Source organism: Clarias gariepinus, chromosome 11 (genome assembly GCF_024256425.1).
Source record: "Clarias gariepinus isolate MV-2021 ecotype Netherlands chromosome 11, CGAR_prim_01v2, whole genome shotgun sequence".
In the NCBI taxonomy this organism is placed as follows: Eukaryota; Metazoa; Chordata; class Actinopteri; order Siluriformes; family Clariidae; genus Clarias; species Clarias gariepinus.
In genome coordinates this window covers 21,755,271-21,782,464 of record NC_071110.1, presented here as the reverse complement: position 1 = coordinate 21,782,464, position 27,194 = coordinate 21,755,271, and the positions used below count along the sequence as shown (strand labels likewise).

At 36.7% G+C, this 27,194-nt stretch overlaps 1 protein-coding gene across 11 annotated transcripts in view; it reads left to right on the top strand.

The window, feature by feature from the left end:
- The first annotated feature begins 3,439 nt into the window (after nt 1-3,439).
- The window catches only part of phldb1b (pleckstrin homology-like domain, family B, member 1b), a 77,573-nt gene continuing 53,818 nt past the window's right edge, over nt 3,440-27,194 (top strand). For 3 of the 11 annotated variants that reach the window (XM_053507238.1, XM_053507236.1, XM_053507230.1), the window contains exons 1-5: nt 11,888-12,055; nt 13,101-13,202; nt 14,463-14,586; nt 17,986-18,156; nt 26,691-26,804. In XM_053507238.1, coding sequence (XP_053363213.1) covers nt 13,143-13,202; nt 14,463-14,586; nt 17,986-18,156; nt 26,691-26,804 — 469 coding nt within the window. In that variant the 5' untranslated portion in view covers nt 11,888-12,055; nt 13,101-13,142. Of the gene's footprint in view, nt 3,458-6,011; nt 6,030-11,887; nt 12,056-12,316; nt 12,374-13,100; nt 13,203-14,462; nt 14,587-17,985; nt 18,157-19,353; nt 19,822-26,690; nt 26,805-27,194 lie in introns of those variants that run through there. The other 8 variants (XM_053507241.1, XM_053507237.1, XM_053507235.1 and 5 more) reach the window with 6 other exon arrangements.

Below are 27,194 nucleotides of genomic sequence, written 5' to 3'. Positions count from 1 at the left end.
GTGACATTGGGAGCTCAGTGGTTCAAAGCCCACCCTCAGCATGGTGACAATGTTGTGCAAATTGCTCAGATATATAATGGGATAAAATGTATGTCATTCTGGCTACAATGTCTGCCAAATGCTGTACATGTAAGTCATGCTTTTTGATTTCTCAAGTGCAGGTGGATAAGCTAAATGCATAGGAGTGATTTTTTCGCAATTTATCCGAGCTAAATTTCCGTACACATATATACATTATAGTACTTCTGGATATTTGACTTATACATTTACACTGTACCTTTTGTTTTTCATACTTTTAGCTTCACTTCTGTGCACTTTGCATTGTCTGTTATTGTGCTGTTCCATGCTGCTACAGAACTGCAATTTCCATTGAGATTAATAAAGCTTTATCTTATCATTTAAAAGGATGATTTTTGTTTGTGCTAGTCTTCAACAGAAATCTTGCACAAGACTATTATGATAATATGTTAAATGATCTAGACCTTGTCAACAGACACAGTCTAAATCAGGTATAAGCTGTGATTAAGGGAATTGTCCTACTGACCTCTTCAGGATACAATAAGTAAAACAGGGAATTGGCACTTCTGAGAGAAAATACAGTACACAGATACTTATACAGTATTTCTATAACTGGAATTTTGTAAAATACACAGAAGAACCCTTTGTGTTGCATTATGAATAAACATGGTATTTGTGGCTCAACAGTTCATGCCCTTCATTACTAGGTTTATTAAGGCGGACTGAAAGATTTTGTTTAAACACCAGGATGTGTGATGTGAGAAGACAGCTGTGTTGGTGTTGCCAGAGTTACTGTAGTAGACTTGGCAAGGAGTGGGGGGTTGAAGCGTACCTTTGTTTGAGAGTTACTTGGTGGCGGAGTGGTGGAAGGGTGTTAATGACTGCTCTCCTGGTCATAAAAGAGGGAGGGCCTTTTTTTGGATGAATGAGCAAGGAGATAAGCGTGGAGCCAGGCTTTGTTCATGGACTTACATGTGAGAATGGGAAAGAGGGACAGGAGAGAAAAAGATCTGGATTAAAAGACTAAAGACCCACCAGGTCACTGCTGCTGTACCTTCATATTTTTCGGAGTCACTCAAAATATTTTACACCCTTAACCAAATGAAGAACATTTTGTACCAGCTGGGGAAAATGATTTGTGATTTAACTTTGGACACTGCATTCAGCTGTCTATCTGCTTAAGCTAAAGGTTTTTGCTATTCACTCAGAATTCATTCACATTTTGGAATCTTTAACCAGGAGACAAGTCTACAAATCTGCCCTCCAACATGATGCTGAAGAAAGTCCACTTCCAGGTATCTCTTTCTTATCCAGTTATTTATATTTGGAATAATCATATCTATACATTTACCTCAAGATGTTTATATAGTACTATATTAGTTGTTACATGCATTTTTCAGTTTCCCTGTTTTCGATTGTGACAGAGGCACATTTTTAAACACTTTAACTTGTAGTGAATGAAATAAAAAGTACTTTTAATTTATTTTTCATACACAGTGGGGTCCAAAAGTCTGTGACCATTTACAAAAAACTTACAATTGTAAATAACTTTTAGTTTAAAATACAACATATTTTTAAACTGCAAATGTTATGACTGAAAACAATTTTGGTGAAAAGTTTCTTAGTATTTGGTATGTTGCTTTTTGGTTAAACAACTTTAAATACTGGCGTGGATTCAACAATTTAGTACAAATCTTATGAGCGGCGATGAGCGGCATTCTTGGCAAACCAGGATTTTTGATTGTGCAGAATAACAACGCAGTTATGAGGGCAGAAACTACTATTATTTATTTATAATCCCCTGCTACACTAATGCACTTATCTCAGCATTTTACTAGTGCTGGATACCATCAAGGTAGAAAGTTTTCTCAGCACACTAAAGCCGCATTGGACTGCCAGCTTGATGTCTGAGACACTGGCCCCCCAGAAACTCCTTCAATGGCACACAAAGATGTGGAAATAGATTGGCATTGGCCTATTTAAAATTTATGTTGGGTCTTTAGAAGCAGATAAAATGATTCATGTAAGGAATGTAGCAAATAAAGTGTCAGTACGTCTCCATGTTCATGCGTTTGTCCATTATAAGTCACCTTAAAAATCTCTGGAATCTTTGCAGCGAGTCCCCTTGTCCCCTTGTAAAAGTGAGATCTCTACTCTTCCTGTACTGAGAGTGAGATGATCTTCTTCTTCTTCTTCGTCTTCCTGCACTGAGATTGAGATCCAGGGAAATTTCCTCTCACCTATCAGTGACCTCCAGCTGCTCTGTTCAGTAACCCGAGAGCTGAAGATGTTTTAAGCTTCCACACACAGGGGTGATTAGACTCATTCTGAATGGACATGCGGAATTTCTTTCCTGTGACACATTGAACAGAATAAACAGTGGCCCTGCTTTTGTGCTCAAACTGGCATGTGTGTTTTTCACACCCTGGTGTTACATGGGAGAGATTAACTTAAGATCTTGTTTAACATACAAACCCTTTTTTTGTCTTTGCTGTGCACAAAGTTTGTGAAGTTTTTCAGTGGATTATCTGTATTTAAAAAAGAAAAGAAAAGAAATTTGCAGCCGATGTCTTATGTCTAGTAAGGCCACTAGGTGGCAGTGTCATCACATAGTGAACAAAGCAGGTGTACAATACTGTATTTTTGAAGTTTGCATGGTTAATTTGAGCTGTTGAATCTTAAATATCATTCAGCTCTGACAATAGGACGAGCAGTAAGTCAAATCACAGATTTTTATGATTACACTTTTTTTCTGTTCTTTTTGAGTGACAGAAAAAGACGTCAAGTTGAAAGGAAAAGACAGATATTTATTGTTAAATTCTAACTTAATGTTACATTCCCCTTTGAGAACAAATAAAGGTTTGTTTTTGGTTACTATACAGAAGGGCATCAAAAGTGCAGTGGGTCAGTGATGGTCAGTATTACACTGTAAACATCATGGAAAGGAAATAGAGCACAAATACATACAGAAGTGTGTATGAAAGCCAGCCCTGAGCTCTGTTGAATCTAGCACTCCTTCATTGGGAAAGAGTGAACCGCTCCTCATGGCTACTCTGCATTATTCTGTAAAGGCTTCACTTTATATTCAGCTTCAAAATTTTCCATAGACTTTATAAATGGACTACCTTTTATAACATGGGCTCCTGCAAAGATCAGGAACAAGTGAGGATTTCTTTGGCTGGGATAATGACGGCCTTGTGCCTTACTAGGAGGGGTTGATGGGAAGGAGGGCTGGGAAGGCAAATGAGAGAGAGGGAAAGAGACTGAGAGAGAGGTATAGTGAATAGAACTCAGAACCAAGTTCAAATGTTTGCAAGGCTGATTTTGAAAGCACACCTTTGTCATTTGGATTGTGGATTGTGGATTTCTTCATCCTGTATATGACCATTGATTTATAAAAAAAGAGCTATACTATTTGTAAGCTGCCTCAAGAATACAGGTAGGTATACATTTATGTGTAATGGTATAGCTGGACATTAGGACATCAGGTAGTAATAGTTGAATATTATTTAAAATATTTAAATGAAGACATGTTTTAATATATGGCCAAATAGCTATATTTGTAGCTATATAAGTGCATAATAGTATAAATATCATTTTTTAACAGATTATCTTTCCAAGAAATTAGGTAGTGTGTCAGTCAATGCTACTGTTTAAATCAGTTCAAATCCCTCAATAGCATTTTGTCAGACTTAATTCCTCTACCTGCTGAACACAATGCTATGTCATGTTAAAGAGATATGTCCTTTAAATATATATGTTAAAATTATGACAAGTTATGTACATTGTATTGTTGATCTAGTGCAGTACTACATGCAGACAGTTATAAAAATTAAATGCACTATAGTATCATTAATATTAATGCAGTTGATATCAATGATACTAATGAAATTAAGGTGTTCTGGTATTTGAGGGACGTGGTGGCATAGCACGCTATAACACAGAGTTGTTGTTCTGTTGCAGTGTGCACTGTTAATCAGCACATATTTACTTAACTGAATTACATATTAAAATGTAATAACTGTTCTTAATTTGAGGCAATCCAGTTTTTGGCAACTACAATTTTAATCAACAGGCCTTGTATTTGCTGTGCTGCTAAAATAATGAAAAGTCTGTGCTCACATACAGGGGGGAAAAAAAAGTGGTTTATTTAAGTAGTACCTCTTCAGTGTTGCATAAGTTTTTTATAGAGCTGGTCACTGAGAGAGAGAACAGGCCTTTCCATAATCAGAAACTATTTAGTGGTTGTGGAAAAAAACTACAATGACTTTATGTCATGGTATTTGAGCCGCTACACATTTTCACATCCTTGCTAATGCTTATATCTAGTGCACTTCTTCAGTAAACCGTTCAGAAACCGTTTTTCTTGGAATTGGAAATATCACGGAGGTGTTTTATTTCTAACCATGCCCAATAATTAACTGCAAGCTATTGTTTCATTAAAAAAAAGTATGTTAACGATGTAGTAGGAAGAAATAAATGCAATGCATTGATAAAGCTGTAGTGTGCACCTGTCCACTACATACTTTACATACAATGAAAAAAAGCTGTGAGCAAATAGACGTACACAGTTTGTCACAGATCAGCACGATAACATAGCTCACAAGTCTCTGATTTAAACCTTGGCCTTTTTTTTTTGTTTTTTTTTTTTAAGTTAGATTTTCTTAATGCTTGAATGATCCTTAGGTCACTGTGTGGCTTAACAAACAAAAAACATTACTCTGAAACCGCTCAAGTACAAAAAATACAATACAATACAATACAATACAGCAAATTTTCTTCTATTTATTCCTCCTCCTATTATGGTTTTGTGTTGGTCCGACCAAAACTGAACTTTAAAAAAAAGGGGGAAAAAAAACATATAAACATATTAGTCTGATAAAAATTGTACTAAATCTAACTTCTCAAAGTCATACTAGCACATCCAGATAATATGGTTGGGAATCGAGCTACTGTACTGTAATTATCCATGCTTTCATCACTTAGCATGCTACATAGCTAACATATTTGTAAAGCTTTGTGGTGTAACGTGATAGGTCAACCGGGAAAAGATCCATCACTAACAAGCTGAAAAAACATGCAAACTCCATGCACATGAAAATTCTTATATGTAGGAATTTTAAATGTAATTTTTTATATATTGTTATATATTAATACAATATATTATTCTGTATATTGTGAATATATTTTTGAATATATCTTTTTTCTGTTAATTATTAGTTAGTATCAAATAGTGTAACAACAAGGAATATTAACATTATAAAATCTTTTCAATTTACCAGTAGATCAGAACATTAAATTATTTAATATATTTACAGTTAATATATATGGACATATATTTTCTTTGTGTAAGGGAAGTGGACCAAGTAGATTTAATAATTTTTCTTCTAGGGTTTTAAACATTAATAAATAAAGAAATTATGAAGACATAAAAAATTCTGCTATTAAAATGAACCACCGTACATGAATTATATATGTGAATATCCCAGTAAATACCACCAAAACTGAGATCCTGGAAAATAAATAGCCAATAGTGCAGTGGTTTTCCTGTATTACTTCTAAACATCATTGACTGTCAAACTGCATTTCTGCCATGCAGACAGAAAAGGATGACTTTATAATATACCACCAGATCTCATTCTTCCTAAATCACTGTGACATAATATGTGATGCAAACGAAGTGGCAAATCTATTCAGTAAGGTGGTGCACTTTAAGAAAGCTTTTTGTTTAAAACCACAGGAAGGAGGTGAATGACGAGATTTGTAAAGCTGCTTCCTCTAACTTGCTTCCATGTCCTCATCCTACTCCTCAGTGCTTCCTCGCATTTCAGCATCCAGATCATGGCTTGGCTCTATACTCTCCCAGACTCCTCAGACTGGGCCTCATGGATTTGTGGTTCCTCTGTTATGTTCTCTACTAAATGATGTCAGTAGTGGCATTTGCTGATGTGAAAGGGTGACTTGAGGATACTTGGCTTGCTCATTAATTCCTACAGTGTAGTGGTGAAAAGGTGAGTTCTGACATTCTTTCTTTTAAAAGGGGGCTCTCTGCTTTTTGCCCCACTCCTCTGGTACTTTGTGCCTCAATCAAACTTCCTGGCCCTGGACTTCCCTTTTTGTCTAAATTTTACTAATGGATTAGAGGAGACTGTGGGAGTTAACAGTGAATTTAGAGCCTGAATCTGACAGTGAGGATAGAAGCACCACTTGGCACAGCTTAAAACGTCTGCATGACACTTTTTGCCAACCAAGACTCTCTTGATTTGACAAATCCTTTCGGAAGACATTTGGGAATTGAACCGATTTCTGTTCAGAGAAAAAAAATTGCACTTGTAATTAAGCTTGTGTGCATTCTGTACTGTGAAACTGTAGCACTAGTCTCTCAGAGCAAGTTTGAAATGTATATACATGCATATCTTACCATTTTATATACACAAATTAGCTCTAAATTATCCTAAATCTGCCAAAACATTAACAATCTTGTAAAGAGCACATTGTGCTCTATGCTGGATGTAGTGCGAACCAGAGAGTGCGTTCCAATTTAGGATTTTTACCACCTACCACTTACCGCATCCACAAAGCATTATTATATATATTTTTATGCGTAAAAAGTCATGATCAGAGATTAATCAAAAGGGAAATATGCAGGTGAATAAATTGTAGACTATCAACATAATTAAATACAGATTTAAATACTATTAGGCAATGCTGGAAACTAATCAATGACAGCGTGGTGTGACATAAATTTGATTATCCAGATTTTCCACAAAATGCTATACTGTATATTACAGCAATTTGTGAACATTTACATTTTTTATTCATTTATAGGTACAGTTAATGTGGATTTGTCAGGAAAAATGAAACGTCTGTAGCCTGTAGACTTTCCTGTGGTTGAAAATTCAATGACTAACTCGACTGCAGCTGTAAAAAATGCTGATACAAGGGAAACTTCGAAAATGTTACATAAATGTCTTTTTACAGAAAAATTATGTTAATAATCAGTTTGTTTAGAGCATCTGCCAAACAAGTCCCTGTGGAAGTTACTACAAAAACAATGCATTATAAGGCGCACATTAATCTAAACCAATAATCTGTCTTGCATCTAACTGTAGTCTCAGACATACTGCTGTATAAGAAACAAATATGAAAAATCTAAATATAACTTTTCATGTTACAACATATCATGCCACTGTATTTTTCCAGATATGCTTAAAATAGGTTTAACTGACTTCCATCATAGATCCATTCCTTGTGCAGTTATTCTGGGATTTTACTGCAAAAGGTTGGGTGTGAGCGTGTGTATGTGTATGTGTGAGTGTGTGCAGTATCCACGTCCCCACCAATGGTGGAGGAGGGCCAGACCCCTTTCCCCTCTTCAGGGATTAAACGCATTGAAAAGAACTCTTTGTGTCGGTGGAGCTGGAATGGCTGTTGAGCCTAGTGTCTTTGGGAAACAAACAGCCAAAGTCAACGGAACATTTGTGCAATTGCCCACTCGAATGCGGCACTCCCAAAATGCCCCGCTGCCCCATACAGCTAATTAAGGGAACAAGGGAAAATCTGACTCCTCAGAAACCTCCAAAAACAGAATCCCAGCCAGGCATGTATTAGTCAAGCGTTTTGGACAGTAAGAGTTTGCTGATATACATACATTGCACCACTGGTGCACTGTGTTCTCCTTTTTTTGTGGATGTGACATGGTTAGCTGAAGCCACACCTTTGAGAAAACCCCTCAGTCTCCAGTCTTGGTGTCCAAAAAGGTTCACCCCAGTCTGGCTTCACAGGAAACAGCCTGTTGCAGGAAGTCTACATATAGATGCACTAGTCTCCTGTTTTCCCGTTCTTGTGACACTCTGTTATGTTTACTTTTTAATTTCTCCTGATCTTACGTTTCCCTGTTATATTGTTGCACAGGACATTCCTCCATTGTGCTGTTCCTACCATGGGTCTGTAGTTATGAAACATATTGGAATCTCATTGGAGACATAAGCAAATTGGACAGTGGCAAAAGTTAGGGAATCCCCTCAGTGATCTATCTGTGAAATTGTTGTAAACAAGATTAAGAATAGACAGATATAATTTCGACCATTGTTTGTTGAGAATATCAATAAATATATATAAGAATGACTAGATTTCAAGGATTTCACATTTATCATTTGGTCTGATCTGTTTAAAATTGAATACTCTAATAAATAATGTTGTATGAGCATCTTAGTCAATTAATCATTTTAGTTGCAATCAAGAGTGTTGCACATGAAAATGAATTATTGCCTCATCCAGCCAAATGAGAATGAAAATTTTGCATAAAAAGGTTTTTTTTTTCTTTTTCCTATTTACATTAGCATTCTTTCCACTTGGCTGGTTTAGCTTTTGTTTCTAGTGTCCCATAATGGAAGCTTATATATTTAACTGGCATTAAAAAAATGCATACAGAACTCTTGATGGACCTTTGATGGTGAAAACCTTCTTTGACCTTTCTGTTTCTGGGGTCTGCAAAATCCACAGACAACTTCCTTCTTCTTCCTCGTGGGATAAGGCTCTGTCTTTGGAAACTCAATAAACCTCAGCGAGGGCAGAATACCAGAGATTCCATTAAGCATTAAAAACAGCATCAGGTCTTCTTACAAGCCTAATTATATTTTATTGTCTGACCTGCACTGAAGCATTTAAGTGGAAAAAAAACAACTTAAAAAACAAACAAACTCTTGTCATGTTTTTAAAAATATGTATGCTCTGTTTAAAAAAAAATGAGAATGATGCTCCTTTACCATAATGGGTTTTTGTATGTCATCCAAAATTTATTACATAACCTGAATGCACAAATTGGTGCCTGCATGGTTTTGTTTTTCACTAGACACAGTCAGTGACATACCCATTTTCTCCTTCAGCAGTTCTGTCACATAGTTGTGGAGTGGTCTAAAATAGAGAATGCACTTAACTGCCCTCATCGTTCCCTGGGTATCAGTGTGGCTATAATCATATACTCACAGAAATGGCAAGTATGTCTCTTTTGCCGCTGAATATCCTGGCTACGTTTGGTGCCCTGCATAATTCAGATTCCTCCCCCTGTATGAATCTTCTGAAGCTTGGCATATAAAAATAAGAAACAAAGACCTCAGCTTCCCCCCCCATACAGCCAGTATTTGCAATAAGAGCCATGTAGCAGTGGTTTCTTTGTTTAAACCATGACACTTGATTTTGTGATGCTTTTCCTTTTCATGCATATTTACCGTACATGTCATGTTGTTTACATGTATTACTGAGATTACCACTTTACTACATCATATATAATTAATCAACAATAAAAATAAGCTAGACAAAGAAGTATGTGTGCTCTGTGCTTACCACAAGGTGGAGGGCTTGGATCAGACAGCTGTAAAAGAGCAATAACTACTTAGGAGGGGGGGGGTTCTTAACACTCCCAGTCTGTGCTTTTATTCCTTAAGCCTAGCTGAATTTCCAGTGATGGATAACCAGCATTCTATTATGAGACTACTGCAAGAACAATCTTTAAAAGCATGTCTTCTATATTTCCATTACCTGATCTTTCTGAACCTCTTGTTTTTATTATTATTTTTTTGCTCACCATTTCATGAGCAGGCAATGTACGATTTCGAAAGGGGAAAATTCCATTAACTAGGCAGCAGGAGTACACTGAAGTCACTTAATCTCAGTGGGATTGTCTAATGCTCTCAGCATGGTTTAAAATCACTGCTGACGATTATGAGGCAGAGGATCGAGCAGAAATATATCTATATTCCTAGCAGTGTTGTCACTTCTTCCCTCCAGAAGAGTCCCTGCTCTCCTTTAAGTCCATGTGGCTGCTTCTCAGATAAGCAGGTTCCTGTAACCCCCTGCTCCAAGACCTTTTTTTTTTTCAGAAATAACTAAAACTTCAACATCTAAGACATATTTATTCTAGTATTTCCCTGCTTTCTAACCGATGAGTTTGATCATGTCATTGGAGATATTGAATGAGAGTGATGTTTTTTTTGGTCACATACTGTACCTACTGTACATTCAGGACTCCCCATAGTATCATCATGAATCGTCCTTACATTTCATGCTTCACATCGATTTGAGGAAAATTTTTTTCTGTTTTTGTAGTTTCTTATCAATGGGAAAATGCAAATACTGCCTTAGGTGGCTTTTTTCCATATGGAATGGACTGGTAGTGCTTATATTTTGTCTATTACGTTTCCAACATAACGATATTGTACACATTGGATAGCAATTAAGGTGCAAGCTGCAAGGTGTGTGCGTTGGAAACTGAGTTTTATATATATATATATAGTTATAAATGCTGTTCAATTCTGATTTAAACATGTTGTTGATGAATTGATTAATTTTCTATTACACTTCCTGTGAAAGTATGCTACTTGCAAGAAAAGGCACAGGTTTATATTAGCAAGCTTGTTCACAGTGTGGCAGACACTCCATATAAACAGATTAAATGTAATTCTTGAAACGATGAAGCTTTCTTCAAGGACACAATTATTTAGCCTTTTTAAAAGAACACTCAGTGCCCGAGCTCTGTAACAATCCGAGGTAAAAACTGTAACTTTAATATTTTCATTATGTCTGTGGGACAGTGGGGTTTGTGGTTTCTCTGTGACACAAGCTGCATTTTCTGTCTCATTAATTTTAAGAGAGACAAAAAAAGATGGTGAGGGAACAACCTTTTATAGCTGTCATAATGGAAGTGATTCACCAGATCTAACTAATTAACTAACATATCTTTAACCTGATAGAAAGACTATCTAACACATAGTTCTTTGATATATAAATATTTGTTTGTGTTGATATACTGCTGAGAAATTTCACATTTCAAGAAATAACTTAAAGATAGTAACAAACCGTCCTTAACCATACAGCTGCTTTACAGTAAAACTAGCATACTAGCTTTAAATAGCTGTGTCCAAACAGCCACTCATGAAAACAACTCAAGACCGTTCCCAGACGCGTATAATCTCATGATATCTGAAAGATTTATGAGAGTGTGAAAATTCTTACAATGACTCTTTTATTATTTATTATCATCTTTGTTCTGTGAACAACATCAACCCAGCTGGACTGTATTTCATCATAAAATGATGACTAATTTATTTATTTATTTATGTCTAAATTACATGACTTACAATCAAAACACAGACTGTGCTGTATGTCCAGAGTATGGTTGTGTAAATCAAGGAGATCAGAAATGAAGCTGTCCATATGCTCGTTATAGCACAAATGTTCTCAGACAATGAAAGAACAAACGCGTATTAGACATGTGCGCTTCACATTGTTATGTCTTGATGGTGTTCTCACTTTGATGTGGTTTTATACCAGACCCACATGTCTTGCTATAAGATCTTTTAGCTCTTTCTTTATACACACACCAATTACAAAGACAACTGATCTGCCCAACACCTGAGACATCTTAACTCTTTATGCATAATGGTTCAGAACGTCAAACTACCAGCAAGAGTTGTTCATCATTCAGATGGTTGTTTGTGAAAACTGAAACAAACTAGAACCTGGGAAGGTAAGGAGTGTGTACACTGATGACAAGCTCTGGTCATGAATGGGCTCTGAATTGAGATCAAATCCAGCCCTGATTGGAAGAATCTGCTATGAGACTACAATAGTCTCTCATTGTAGGAACTCCAGTGACCCATATACAGTGGCTTCATTGTTCCTCCCATGCAGTTTTGCTCATTTGCCATGTCTATGCTTGAGCTTCAGAAGTTCCCATTTGCTTAGCATCATCCTCTGGCTTTTTCTCTTTCTTCTCTGCTGTTTTCGACTTGATCTCTAGCTCCTGTTATCAGGGCTTCGGCTAGTGGGCTGGAATGCAGGCTCCGGCTTACTAAAGCATGTACAGGCAGGTCGGCACTGCACAAGTCTGCTCTTCTTTGCTCTGAATGGAGAGCAGCCTGACAAACGGATTATAATGCACACAGTTTAAATGTTAGTTTGCTGCAGAATGGTTAAGGAGACATTTGGTTAAAGGACCACCAATAAGATATGGTGAGAGTGCATTGCTGGACCATAGGTAAACTTAATTTTTGCTTTTAGTAAAGTATATTGCATAGCCCCTATCTACTGTATTTGTTAAAATTATTTTTTTGGTATTTGAAATTTTGACTTATTACGTACTACAAGATCCTTACATTTTCCTATTGTTGTGTGATTCTTTTGTGACTTTGGTGGTTTGCATACATTTTTGTTGACTATGTATTATAATAATTTTTTTTTATATTATTATAAATTTTTCATTGTTATCTACTACATTTACAGTGGCGACTAGTGATCACTGAATTTAAGTTCAAGATGGCACTCTTAGTAACCAGCATTTCTTTCATGACAACTGGTAATTTATAATAATTGGTAATAATTACTGCATTCAATCCATGAAGCTTGAGTCTTTTACATATGAATTCACCACAAGCCTTTTTCAGGAGTGAAGAAGTGTTTTGTCACTGTCTCCAGATTACAGCTTTTACTCTATATAGGTCATGAACAAATATAGCCATTTCTGAACCTGCCTTTGTTTCTATCTGCTTTGGTAAAAAGGAAAATCTGAGCCAGGATTGTGAGTAAGTCGGGAGAAATTCCAGGGGAGGGCGGCATGTGTGTGTGTGTGTGTGTGTGTGTGTGTGTGTGTGTGTGTGTGTGTGTGGGTTTACCAGGGCTCGGTAGAGCTCAGCTGAGAACTGGAGAATGTTAATACAGTTTATATGAATGGTGAAATCTGAAGCATCCTTGTGTAATGATTTTTTCATTAAGCTATTAAGGAGACACACAGTTTTTTTTTTTTGGTTTGTTTTTTTAAACCTTGCTGTTAATTATGTTAAAAATTAAGACAATAAAAAAATCTTACATGAAAAAACAACATTACTTAGTGTGTAGGAAATGACAGAAACTTAGCACATAAGTGTCTGTAAGAACACCCGAACAGGGAGCTGATGAATCGTCTTAATACGAGGAAATGTTTTACTGACAATTCATGGCTGTGTCTTTTTTTTTTTTTTATCACTTTTGCTCAGTCAAAACAGAAGTGTTGCGAATTTCTCAAGGCTGTTCTTCATGTTCCACAGGATGCTCAGATATTAGAGGAAGAAACAAATAACACAGAAGACATGGATCGTGTGAACAGAAACACACCTGTTCATGGCAGACAAACTCATCAGGTGCTACAGGTGAGTCTGTCATTATACAATATACTCCACTGCATAATCTCACAGTATAATTGTCATATGTAGATTTTTTCCCACTATATTGCTGTATTGCTGCAGATCTCAATATAAAATGAACCCTGGTGATCATAAAAGCAACTATAATATAATATTATTTGTATTCACTCATGTATAGTGTACTTTTATGTACTTGATCTTTAAACTATTAAATGTTACAGAACAATTGCATGTCTTATTCATGTATACATCATATACACAATTCCAGTCAAACGTTTGGATGCTCCTCCTAATTCAATGGTTTTTCCTGATTTTTATTTATTTCTAAATTGTTAAATCAATAAATCCAAACTTGTGTCCAAGCACATTAACAATACACATTAAAATAAAGCAGATTTACAGAAATCTGTATATACTGTAGATTGAAGTCAGTGACAGGAAAAATCTTCCTCAAATGACATTAATAAAAAATGTCCAAAGGGAACCAGTTCTTTTCTGAGTGTCACTAAATTGAGGAATACTACATTATTATTATTATGTACAGTATATTATAATGGACATTAATATATAATATCCTCATATAGAGAGTCAAGCATGTGTAGAATTAAATAAACTTGAAAAAAAAAGTTAAGGATGATAGCAACACAATGCATTATGTGAACATAAAGAAAATCAGTACCAAATTTAAACTATTTTTTATAAGCAATAGTGCAGATTAGGATATATCACTGGTGTGTGGGAACATTACAGTTGGCACATTATTAGAGTACAACACCTTGTGCAAGAATCACTGTAACAAGAAACATAAAATAACAGGAAAGCTTCAGGACAATGATGTCACTGCAAAAGAACACGCTTCAGCTTTTCCATCACACTGTTACCATGACAACAACAGCTCATTCAGCTTCAAATTTCCAGGTCTTTTTTTTTTTTTTTATAAGGAGACGGGAAGGGGAGAGGCTGTATCTTTACAACCCTCTGATTCCTACTGAAATTAAATTTTAATTAACAAGTTATTGAGTATATTTTAATATAAGCTATAGCTAATGTGTAGTTGTAACTTTTCGATTAAAAACAGTCGAAACCACCAGGATTTGAGCAAATACAGAATTCTCCTTAATGATGGTTCCCACCACCATTAAGATTGCACATAGTAAATCATTACAGTAAAATGCAATGGAATGCTACAAATAATTAAATGTAGTTCATAAATGAGATGAGGCCAGGATCAGATATTTATTCAGACTGATGTCTTTTCATCCACAGAGCACTCCACTGGACCTAATAGAGACAGGGAAGGGGCTTAAGGTTCAAGCAGAACGTCCCCATCTGGTCAGTCTTGGGAGTGGCCGTCTCAGCACGGCCATCACATTGCTGCCCCTGCCTGAGGGTAAGTTCTACAGGATGTTATTTATAATTAATTTAAAACTGCTAACATGTACAACTTTATACCAGCATGCAGGTGTAAATTCTGTTTTTGAGAAAAAAGAATATGAAGTGATATTCTCTATGGTATTTTATATTTTATAGACATACTTCTAGAAGAATGTACGCTACAGCTTGTTCTCCAGAAATCAGCAATGTAGCTTTGACCATAAATTTATCCCTGGGCAACAGCAAAAGTAAATAAATAAATAAATAAATAAATACTGTATATCCTCCGTATGATGATTTTGTATGACATTGTTAATTATCTTTGACATGCCCCAGCAACCTACCCAAATCCCCTCCATACTCACAGAATGAATAAAAAAAAAAAGCCAAATTATAATTTTACCAACATGCATTAATGCAGACACTGAAATTTTAGATTTTTGTGTAACATATTTGCCTTGGACAAAAACTCCAGAAAAATATCTGGCAGAAAGAAATGGCATTTGGCTGCAGGCCTACACTGTCTGCCTCTAATAATGTCACATGCACATGTCTCGTGCCATGAAGGTCACATATTTTCTGCCAGTAGAGTTTGGAGTTTATATCATGCTGCACTATGGTACTGTTCCATAGAGACATTTTGGTACGTTCATAGTGAATTTCATGCTACAAACACAGTATGAAAGCTTAAAAATATGTTGGTGGTTTATTGCTTTTTTGATTTGTGATGCTTGAAAGTAAAGCAAAGTAGAAGGCCTGAATTATATCAAATATTCAAATAATGATATGCAATTATCTGTGCCTGTGTACATTCCAACCTGGCAAAAATATGCTAGCAAGCGGACTAGTTACTCTAAATTACCCCTAGCTGTGAATCCATCACACAATGTCCATATACCCAGACTTAGAACGGAGTCACCAGAAATATTAAAATTACCACCACCCCCCATCTCTTACCCTTCCTCATCCTTCCTCCTCCAGCTTGTGTCTGAATGGCTAATAACACAAGTCATGATAAGCATGATAGTGTCATCACCCTATTTGTTCACAGCTCTGCAGCAAGAAAATACCTTGTAAAATACCTTCTGCTTAAAAAAAAAAAAAATTCATACCTGTCCATTAAGTTCTCCTCCAGCTGCCTGAAACTATCAGGTCTTTTCATACTAATCCTTTATCTGGCCATCTATAGAAAATGCATGAACTGTTTTGGAACATGTTCATAAGCTTTCATGTTAATATTCATTTTATGTCCATATAAGGATGGCCTGGTATGTCACTATAATGGTGTGTCTTGAGGGAAAAATGTCTGTTCTGCTAATGTTACTCTTATGCTATATCAGAATAAAGTATTTCAAGTTGCATCATGTCCAATAGAAATAGATGAAAGATCTATTATGTTACGTATTCTTTGTGTGACAATTGATGAATTACCTTAAATTATTTTTTTTATTTAACTGTTTTTAACCTTTAGTTATGTAATGTAGAATAAAATAGTGACTCCTCCTAGCCTGAGGTATTCCACATGTCCTGACTTATCTAAGTGATAAACTAAAGGAGATTGAACAGCACCAGCAAGAGAAAGGAATGTGATATTTATCCTCCTTGCCAGAGTTGTACTTGTTTATCCTGGCCTGGAGATGGACTGCCATGTCCTGACTCCAGGGTTGTCATGTCTTGTAGTGAGCACTTTATGATTCATTCCCCTTAGAGAACCAGCCAACATTTCTCTTCAGTGTGGTCTTACATGAAATGAGTCCATTGTGACTAATGCTAGGTGTGGAAGGTTGTTTCCTTCAGCTTACATAGTGAGAAACTTTACATGCCATGTGAGTATGTATTTTTAATAAATACAGTAGCTAACGACATTTATATATATTTTTCAGTAAACATTATAAAACATTTCTGATGCTTCTCTGGAATGTTTTTAACATTATCGTCTTTAGACATTATGTTTGCCATCTAATAATGTACAGTAGGTCCTGCTTAGCCAATCCTACACCAATCCTATTATATGTAGTTTTGAAAATCTACAAACTTTACTGAGGTAAAGTATATGTTACGTTTACATTACCAGGCTTTTTTTACCCTAATGTGACACCAATCTGATGTTTTAGGACCTTCTGAACACACAAATCTGACTGACATTTTACATTCAATTTTGTATATATCCGATATGTTATCATGTGGGAATGGTCAGATTGGAATGCATGCAACTCTGCACATACGTAGGGTGCTAATGTCATTAGTCATAGCAGTGCTAGCAATAGATACTAAACAAGCTAAAGCGAGATGTCTAGTTTTCTCTGTTCTTCTGGACCTCAGTTAATACAGCTGACTGACTGCTTGCCATACTCAGAGCAAAATTCCAAGCATATTCTTGCAAAAATTGTATCCATTGCTTGAAATGAATGACTGGTCACACAAATATGAGGTGTTTTAACCCAGATGGTGTGCGCGCAATCAGTCCACGTTAGAGCCAGAATGAAAGTCACTTAAAAGTGACAGTAATTATGAACTGTTATGACATGCAAATCTGATCTGACCAACAAAATCATAATTGTAATCGTAATCGAACAATATAGTAACGGCCATACTGTATACTCCTTTTAATGCAATCGGTATGGCCAAAAGGTTGCAGACATCTGACCCATACAGCAAAGTATAGGTCATTTCTGCACAACTGTATGGTTAAGGTTTAACCATAGAGTTGAAGACTCTACCCCATTGAACATCTTTGGGATAAACTGGTTCTCCGACTTTGTATAAGATCTTCTTCCCAGGCATAAATGCCCAACCTCTTGTACACTCTTTTTCCCAAGAGAAATAAACACTTAAGCTAGCAAGCTTTTAGACATCTTTAGACAGACTGACTGCAGTAGTCTGGCTCTAATATTACCTTTGCAGGCAGACAGTCAAGGCAAGGTTAGCTAGTAGTTTAAATACAAACTCTTCTGTATTATTTTGGAACAGTATATTAAAATTCTATGAAGTGGAGATGTCAAAAATATAATAGCTTTATATGCTGATCAGCCATAACATTAAAACATTATAAAATTAAGCCTGACATTGTGTAGGTTCCCTTTGTGCCACTACAGCTCTGACCCTCAAGATATGGACTTGTTTGTCCAGAACATCCATTGGATGCTCAATTGGATTGAGACCTGGGGAATTTGAAGGCCGGATTAACAACCTTAACACATCTGTATTCACTTTTTTTTAACAATTTGTGTTAATTTTTCTTTAGGAACGAACTAGACAGGCTAGCCTTTGCATAGGTAATAGGTATAGGTGAGCCATGGGTGCCTATTATCCTGTCTCCAGATGGCTATACTTGATCAATGTTAACTTTTTAAGGTTTAAATTTTATGGTTGACCAGTTGATATTATTTTGCATTAAGAAGTTTTATTTGTTTAGGGACGACTACACTGGGCCATGGATCTGTGGACATCAACATCCAGGGCCCTGGAGTTGCAGCACAGCACTGTTTCATTGAAAACAAGGCTGGAATAATCACATTAAATCCCTGTGGAAATCAGTGTGCCGTGGATGGACGTCCGGTCAACAAGCCTGTACGCCTGTCTCAAGGTATGCCTAACACGATATACAGTGACTTTGAATGCCAATCATCTCTACACAAAAATTTGTATATATTATTCACATTATAAACCGGAAGATGTTTCAATGCTCATTGTCATCAGAATGTGGAAAGATTAGCTGGACGTGCTAAAATCAGACCTCAGGAAGGTGTAAATGCGGTATGAGCATTACCATGACAATCTTAATAATGAACATTGTGTCGTGTCCAATATTTGGGTGGAATTTGCATATTATATTTATATTATATTATATTATATTATATTATATTATATTATATTATATTATATTATATTATATTATATTAATGCAAGGTAATATGTGTAACACTCATATTCAAATAACAAATGATAAAACCGAGACTTTAGCCAAGCTACAATCAAACTTTGAACTGAAACCAGATATCGTCATGTTTCCTCAAGCAATAAAGCATAAGGAAAATCCATTCAGGACCAGCACTTTTTTCTGGAGTGGATTGATCTGTCTAACCACATGCTTTCAGAGAAACTAGGGATGTGCTATTTGAAGATCAAAAGCCTGTCAGTAAAGTAAGGATCGATTGTCATGACATTCTTGAGAAAAGCCTGGTAGAAACATCTGAGATTTAGAAATACCCCAATCACCCTAAATTGTTGGGGTGAATGTTCTCAGGCTAAAAATTAAGTCTATTAAATAGACTTTCGTTTTTTTGTAATCAAAAATTATAAAAAATTATAAAAAAAACTTTGTGAACTAAGTTGTAATAATGAGATTTATAGAGACATAAACATATAAAGTAAATGAAACATTCTTACAATTCACAAGGAAATTTGCAAACTGTGAAATTTTAGTGCAAAGAATTAATTTATCTGTATAAGTTCAAAAAACAGCTGGATTATTTGCGTTTACACTGACATTTTGTAGATCTACAGTGTATGCCTAGTATATAAGTATATTAGAAACATGAAAACGTTTTGACTATTTAAAAAAAAGTAAAGTACTTTTTTTTTTGCTTAGAATGTAAGCTTTATGCACATAAGACAATAAAGGTTTTACGTAAAATTTTGCCAACCACTACAAAAATACTTGGGGAAACGTGGGCAGGTCGACATTCCGCGCATGCGCGTTGCTACAATAGGACTCCGTCGGTCAGTAACAGTGGGCGGGGCTTAGGCTGAAATTCCGCTGCTGAACGACTCTTTAACTCAGTGGGAGTGGAAACAGTCGCCCTCCTTTTAGTGACGAGGAGAGGAGTTTGCTCAACTGCCGGAGACAGCAGCTGTTCATCTCTTATCACCTATGTCTTTCCACAACGCTGTAGACATACACAGCATCTCGTCAGATAAAATTGTATAGACTTCCACAGTCAAAGCAGCAGCTTTTATTACTATCATTGGATAACGTCCTTTAAGACGTCCCAGGACTGCCATGCTCCTATCACGAAACCCTGAAGATTCCTGAAGCTTTGCCCTCGTTAGACAAGGAGCTGGGGAGAATGTCGAACCGCTAACAAAGGATTACCTCTGGGCAGGAGAAGAGAAAGCAGATCCACCCGGCGTCACTTGACTGCACTGCACTGCACTGTACTGCTCTCTCCTACCGGGGAAACGTGGCTTGTTTTTTAAAGGGCCCGGCTGCATTGATTTACTGCACGCTGGAGATCATGTGGATTTAGAAGTAAGTGTGCATGAAGTGAAATTTAGACATGTATTCACTTGGATGGGTTTCAGACTCGTCTTTCATGATCCTTTATCGAACAGTGCGGACTTGATTACCTAGAGTTTTCCGACTGATACCTGCACGTGCATTATGTCACTGTTAACACGCAGAATCGAGCCCGCGTCTCTGGATCACGTGATAACGATCAAAGCATGATTATAGAGTGACATTTTCACATTAAACAAACTATTGTGTTTTCAAATATCAAGTGCTTTTTAGTCAGATTATATGGAGGATTTGTGACCTTGATGAATTCAACAGAATTCTAATTTATAGTATAATTCCTAGATGTAACACAGTGTGTAGTTAATTCTTTCAACTTTGTTTTAATATTTTAATAATTAATGTTTATTTTGTGCTGCAGCTTTATACTGTTTTGTTTTTATTAAATCCTATAGTGTTAAATGCACCGCTGCGCTGTTCATTATTACACACATAAAAAAAAAAAAATTAAGATTGTTCATGATGCATGACATCAATCTTAGAATAACATTGTCTGAGAGGGTGATTATAAATCTGGTCCTTGCTGGTCTCTATGGCAGAGTGAGCGGTCACTTTAGCATGCTCATGAGTGCTTGTATACTGTTACACTGCTATTCCTGGTCAATGTAGGCCATTAACTCCTGTTAACTCCTTGAGGTACAGTTCCATAACTTTTCACACATACTATTTTTGTAATTTATGGGTCCTTGAGTATTTTAGACTAAATCTGAGTTGGGATCACTGGAGTTATTTATTTTTTTTTTTTTTGGGCGACATCATTTGTACCATTGTCATCTTATCTGCATTCTACTCCTGAACTTTTCTACCCATTTCTGACTTTAGTAGGTGGTAGCTACAAAGACCAGTAATCCAACTTGTAGCCAAATCCTGTGTTTAACCATTGTATATGTCCTCTATAATAGTGTCACTATATTCTGAGTTCACTGTGTGTGTGTGTATACAAGCTTTGAGACTTCATGTGGTCTTAAACATTGTGGCCTTATTTACAAAAGCCATCGCATAAAACATAAGGTTTCTAGCTGTGTTTGAATGTGTTATTTAACTGTTTAGGTGAATATCTCATATTAGACATTAACATAGTAGAACTGAACAAGCTCAATATGTTTTGTGTTTTCAAAATATTATTAAATCCAATGTTCTAATCTATTGACCTATTTTTTAATAATGTGTAAGTCATCATGATGATATAACAAATATGAATATATAGAAGAGAAACAAATATTGTCATTATTTACAATACAAGGAATAGCTTAAAGTTGACCGAGTTGAATTAACTGCATTACAGTGACATACAATCTTATTTTAAAGCTTATTTGATCATTTTCTCAGATGCAAAAACAAAAAGAAAGGTATTTCAAATGACTTTAAGTATCAAAAAAAAGTTTAAATTTTTTTTTATATAATTTTATCATTTTGCAGCCCGCAACAGAATGCTCCCTCAAATCACTACACAGCTAACTGTTTCTCCATCCGGTTTGTGGGTGACGTAAGGGCTTCTTCTTTGTCTGTGTTTACTGGTGGCTTGCACCTGGAAGCGCGCTGTGTCACGCTAAACAAATAATTGTGCAAAAACCGGAGTGCCCGGTGCAAACCCACTAAGCATGGGGAGAACATGCAAACTGACCTTTATTTCTCTATATAATCTCCTGCTACACCAATGCACTTATCTCAGTGTTTCACTAGTGCTTGAGTACCATCACAGTAGAAAGTTTTCTTGTTACACAGAAGCTATGATTGGACTATCTGCTTCATGGCTGAAATGCTAGCCTCACAGAAACTCCTTCAAAGGCCTAAACATGTGAAAATGGCTTGGAGTGAGGTCGGGGATGTGGCAATAACTCCCATCCGAGTTCCTGTACTGTGCAAGTAGTGTTATCTCTTGAAAGAATCAGGTGTTCCATTCGAACATTCTTCACAGGAACGTTTACAGTGGGCTCTGAGCCACCTCGGCCAGGATCGTCATTTGCAGATGTATGGCCTTCTTGAAAAGTTTGCACCAGTATTGTACGTCAACTTTTCTGTGAATGTCGATCTGTTTTACTCTTCATCCAGAAGAAATTCCATTACAAGTCCTGGTTTGACTTGAACTCCCCTCGTATATAACAAAAAGCTGTTTCATTATGACTAGAAGAGTTAAGTATGTGGTCTGACTTGAAAATGTCTAAAGTTCGATTTTCTTTTGAAGTATTTGCTGGCTGGTTCGCATCCTTTTGACTCACCACTTGATGAAATCGAATTACAGAATGGCTTTTAGTCATACTTTGTCAGAACGTCATCCCCCATTGAAGAATGTTGCATTGCAGAGGAATTTAGTCATTCAAGTCATTGAACAGAGATGAGAAAATGCGTCATTTTTCTTGCGCATCATGTGCAGAACCGTGACGGATCTTAAATGATTGCATATAGAACATTGATGAAATGAAGATAGTTTCCTTCCTCATAATCAGGGAACCTATAGTGATGGTTCTTCATATGAGATTTGTTATCAGAACTGTTTGCTTTAATTGGGTACAGAGAGAGCGTTATTTTATTTTATTATTTTGTGTGTGTGTGTGTGTGTGTGTGTGTGTGTGTTATCCCACACAGCAAAATGAGCGTGACTCTGCAACAGGAAACTGACATAACAACATAGCCTTCTCTTGGAACAAAAATATCTGCAGTAAAATGATCCATAATGCCTGGCAGAAGCTTGCTATCTATAAACAAACCCCAGGAAATGGGAGAACTGTCTATTTATAATCCCGAGATATACCCCTTCTTGAGCTTCTATAAGTGGCATGATCATAGAGAGAGACAGAAAAAATTGTGTGCATAAATCATTAATTTGTTGAATGAATAAAATCAATTCATTAATTAGTCTGTGGGCATTTAAGTGTAATTAAAATATGCTGCGAGTAAGTGTTTAAGAATTTAACACAGCAGCCATGGTGCTGGTTTATAGCCGATGCCTGAGTGCTTTTGGTTGACTCTAATATATGATCGCAGGGGAGTAAATCGCGTCTATTGCAGCAAGAATAATTCATGAGTCTATTAGACTCTCTTATCGCTCTTTCTGCTCAAATCACTTTGGGATTTTTTTAGATTAATGATCCTCAGTACTGTGCTGTGTAGATTCATTAGCAAAGTGCCTTCCCCTCACATTGGGAACAATCAGCCATGTTAAAAAATAAGTCCTAACATCTGGCCAGATTTGGCATGTGCCGAAGAACAAATACTTAGTTACTGTACTGTTTTTTTTTTTTTTTTTTTTTTTTTTTTTTTTTAAATATATATTTGTTTTTTTCATATATCTGTACTTTACTTAGGAATTTTACTAATTTTTCATACTTTTTATTTCTACTCAATACATTTTCTGATGGAAGACCTTGTACTTTTACTCATTACATCTTAAAAATGAAGACTCGTTACATTTTAGGTGACAATCGCACAAAAAGTGCATTAAATTTCTAATCTAAACATAAGCGTTTAAGCTGTCACTTGTGACCCTAAACTACGCCACATGGGAATTCCAGCAGTTAAAGTTTACTAAAACGACCAGGCAGATCATTGTGAAGGTGCTGATTGGTCAGCACACCAAAATGAGAGACTGCTACCTGGTCAACGAATCCCGCCTACTTGGCTTTTGTGGGCTGCTGATTTTCTTTTTTTCAAGCTTCTTAAACGGGTGCACGTGTTAAAGTAAGATGATCTAGTTAACTAGTTAACACACTGGTTTGTGGTTCACGTCAATAACAACGATAAATTGCAAGCCTATAATTATAATGTTTTGGTGCATCCTTTAACCTTATTGTGTTCTGTAGTTTTGTGATGGTTGCTTAGTTTGAATTGAAAAAAAGAACTCAATTTCACACTTTTACCACATATTGCTTACAACCGCATCAGTAGTAGTGCGAATCATTTCCTTTACTCCAGGAAAACCTTTGCTCCTTTTAAATTATTTTTAACCAGACATACATAAAGAGCGCATCTGATCACATGCTGTTTCCTGCCTGTCTGGGAGTCTGCTGTTTTTTAGAGTGAATCCCTGGGGAAGTCAACTTTTGTTAAGTTTGGTTTATTTTCAGATTGCCAGTCGGACAGGGATTTACTGTTGTATCCTCCCGGCTGATGAGCGCAGTTGGATTCACAGCACGCTGCTGTTTTCCTTGCTGTGCTGAGTAAGCTGTGGTGTTCTCTGTGTGTGTGTGTGTGTGTTGGGGCTCGGTACGGATTGCTGACTCATCCTGCATTCAGCTGTGACACTTGAGTGGAGGAGCTCAGCTGTAAGGACGCAGCTCTCACTTCAATGTGTTTCCGTGTGAACATAAAAGCTCTTTATCATGTAAAGCAGATGTCGGTATAGCTGCTGCTATTATCAACGTTATGTTGAGTACAGTCATAGGAAGTGATATGTGTAATATTCTTATTACAGCACAATATTTTCAGGAAGTGAATGTGAGGGAATGAGAGGGTGGCATCACCATTACTCACCATGATTGTAAAGACAGTTGATAACATTACTTGATTTTTCTTTCTTTTTTTTTCTTTGTACAGTATTTGAAATTCTAACCCTCTCCAGTTTAAACTTTTCTAAAGCTGCACCCTAAGGACATGGGTTTAAAAAAGTATTCCGCTTGTGAAGCATGACTCCAGCTCTCTGTGATTCATGTTAACACATATCGAGTTCTTTCGCCGGTTGCTCATAATTAGTCTCCTGTATTAGACATGTAGAGACAGACTTCCCAGAGTCATGCCTCCTGAACAGACAGGCACTCAATCCTTCTAAAAGTTATAAACAAACCAAGTATTACTGTAATAATAAAAATATTTTTGATATAACTGACTTCATGCATCTTCGTGGTTTCTGTGAGTAATGAAAACCATTGTTACCTGTGTGTTTTTCCACTCGGGGATTTAAATAGAACTAAATGTTCTTCCATCCATCTGGAACAAAAAAAAGCGCATCTGCCACTGTCTATTCATTGAACATCTGCTTTTTTTTTTGTTGGAGAAACTTTCCATAAGAGGCCCCCCCCCCCCACACACACTTTCAGCTTAGTGTGCCTTGTCAATGAATTCCCCTCCTCACTGTGTGTGCTAATTCCATCCCACATAATAAGATTATAGACACCTCATTTAGTTCTTTTGTCTCTTTTTTTTATGTGTGGTAAATGTCCCCAGTAGTTGTTATGCATACAAATAAAAGCAGCACATGGTAAAATGTCTGTACTTTGCCTACATATTGTGTGTGTGTGTGCGTGTGTGCTGTGCCTCAGGAAGCAGCGAGATAAGTGGTGGAGAACACAACAGACAAAAACAAGGCATGTCTTGTTGTATTTTTCTCCTCACTCAGCAAGCCAAGAGGCAGTTTAGAGCGCTGACTCTGCAGTGAATGATGGTACTGAATGTTCCCATCCCTCTCTGTCTAACCATGATGGCAAATGTTCCGTGCACACAAAATGTACCTCTCACACCGCACTGCTAAAACCAACCAACTCCAGGAGGAATTTTAGTGATGAGTATTTGTGAGAGCAACGTTCACATGTAAAATGTTTCAACGCTTTAAGATCGAAGACAAAATAAATCCTGACCTGCAATATTCATATACCAAGAAACCCTTTTTTTTTTTTTTTTTTAGCTCAGAACAATTATTTGATCTTAAAAGACAAAATTTGAGGCATACTGTATGTATAGAGGGCATTCAAGTCAAACTGGGATTTGGGATAAAATTTCTTGTGAATGTCATAAAACATGTGAACGGTGCGAACATTTCAACGAAGGGCGTATGTGCATGAATGAAGATCCCAGCCAAGGTGGCTCAGAGTCCACTGATGCTGTTCTCGTGGACATCCAGTAAATGGGAACACCTCATCCTTAAAAACTGAAAGATAACTTCTTCTATAACTTCTATATTCTTCTTTATATTTCTGACCTCGCCCCAAATTGTTTCCAAATGTTGCAGTCTGAGTGTAGCTCGGACGTACTGAGAATATCTTCTACCAAATCCCTAGTGAAATGCTAGGATGAGTGCAATTAGGGGATTATATCGAGAAATAGATGTGGTTTCTACTCTCATAGCTATGTTTTGTTATTCTGCACAATCCAAATCTCAGTTTGACTTGGACGCCCCTTGTAGATTCACCCCATTAGTGGTATTAGAGTTTTTCCACTTATCTCACAATAGACTGGTGTTCGATTCTTCAACAGCGAGCCTCATTCAGGGGGTACACAAGTTAATGCATTCACAGTGCCAGTCCCAAGCCTGGATAAAATGGAGAGGGTGGCATCCAGTGCAAAATCTGTGCCAAATCAAATAAGCAGATTGGTTGAGTGGCTGTGGCGTCCCCTAAAGAGGCGCAGGTAGTTTCACCAGGAAGGGATGGGTTCACTTGAGGAAACAGAAAGGCTTATTATTGTTTTTATTGCGATTAGAATTTACTATGCAATCAGTAAAAATCAGCTTTATTATGATCAGTTTGGCACATGTGGGATGTTGTCTTGTGTAAGAACATGGTTTAGAGCAGAGCACAATGTCTCTGGGTAAACCAATCCAAATGGCAAGCAATTATCTGTGTAGTCATGAAGCCTAACTCATTGTATGTCCAAAATCCCCACCCTCTTGACTATACAGCCTGTGGTTATAGCAGTCTGCACCCTGCATTCTTCCTGCATCATGTGTCATCCTGTGTCTGTTGCATAACCATGATCTTAGGTTTACCACAAGCTAATTGGAGGAGAGCAGAATGTTCTTCATATACACTGCAAGAAAGAAAGGAATATAGAAAAAAAATGGTGTTATACAACCATTATGTTACACAACACTTACTGATTTAACCTCTGTACAGGTTGTATGCTGTGTTTTGGTCAGTCGTCCTTCTTCCGCTTCAACCATCCCGAGGAGGCATTCAGAATGAAGAGCATGAGGCCAGAAGGACAGCACAGATCTAGCACCTCTCGAGGTAATGCATCATCACCTCCTTCACATCAAAGACAATATTTTTCCCAACATGCTTTTGGTATATAAATGTTATACAGCCAAACATGTGTGGACACCTTACATCACAGATGACGTCATAGGTGCTTCTTCCCCAAAATGTTTGATCACAAATCCTCACAGCCTCGCTTTAAAATTTTTGGGTAAGCCTTTCGAGGAAAGTGGAGGTTATTTATAAAGGAAAGTGAATCGGTTTGTTCAACAAGAGTATTTGAGTAATATGGTTAAGGTGCCCACAAACTTTTGGCCATATAGTGTATTGCCTAAAGGGTGTATATAACACTCTGACTGTTGAGGTGAATAACGGTTTAGGCCAGATGTGAAAGATTGGGCAAGTTTGTTCTTTTTTCCCTTT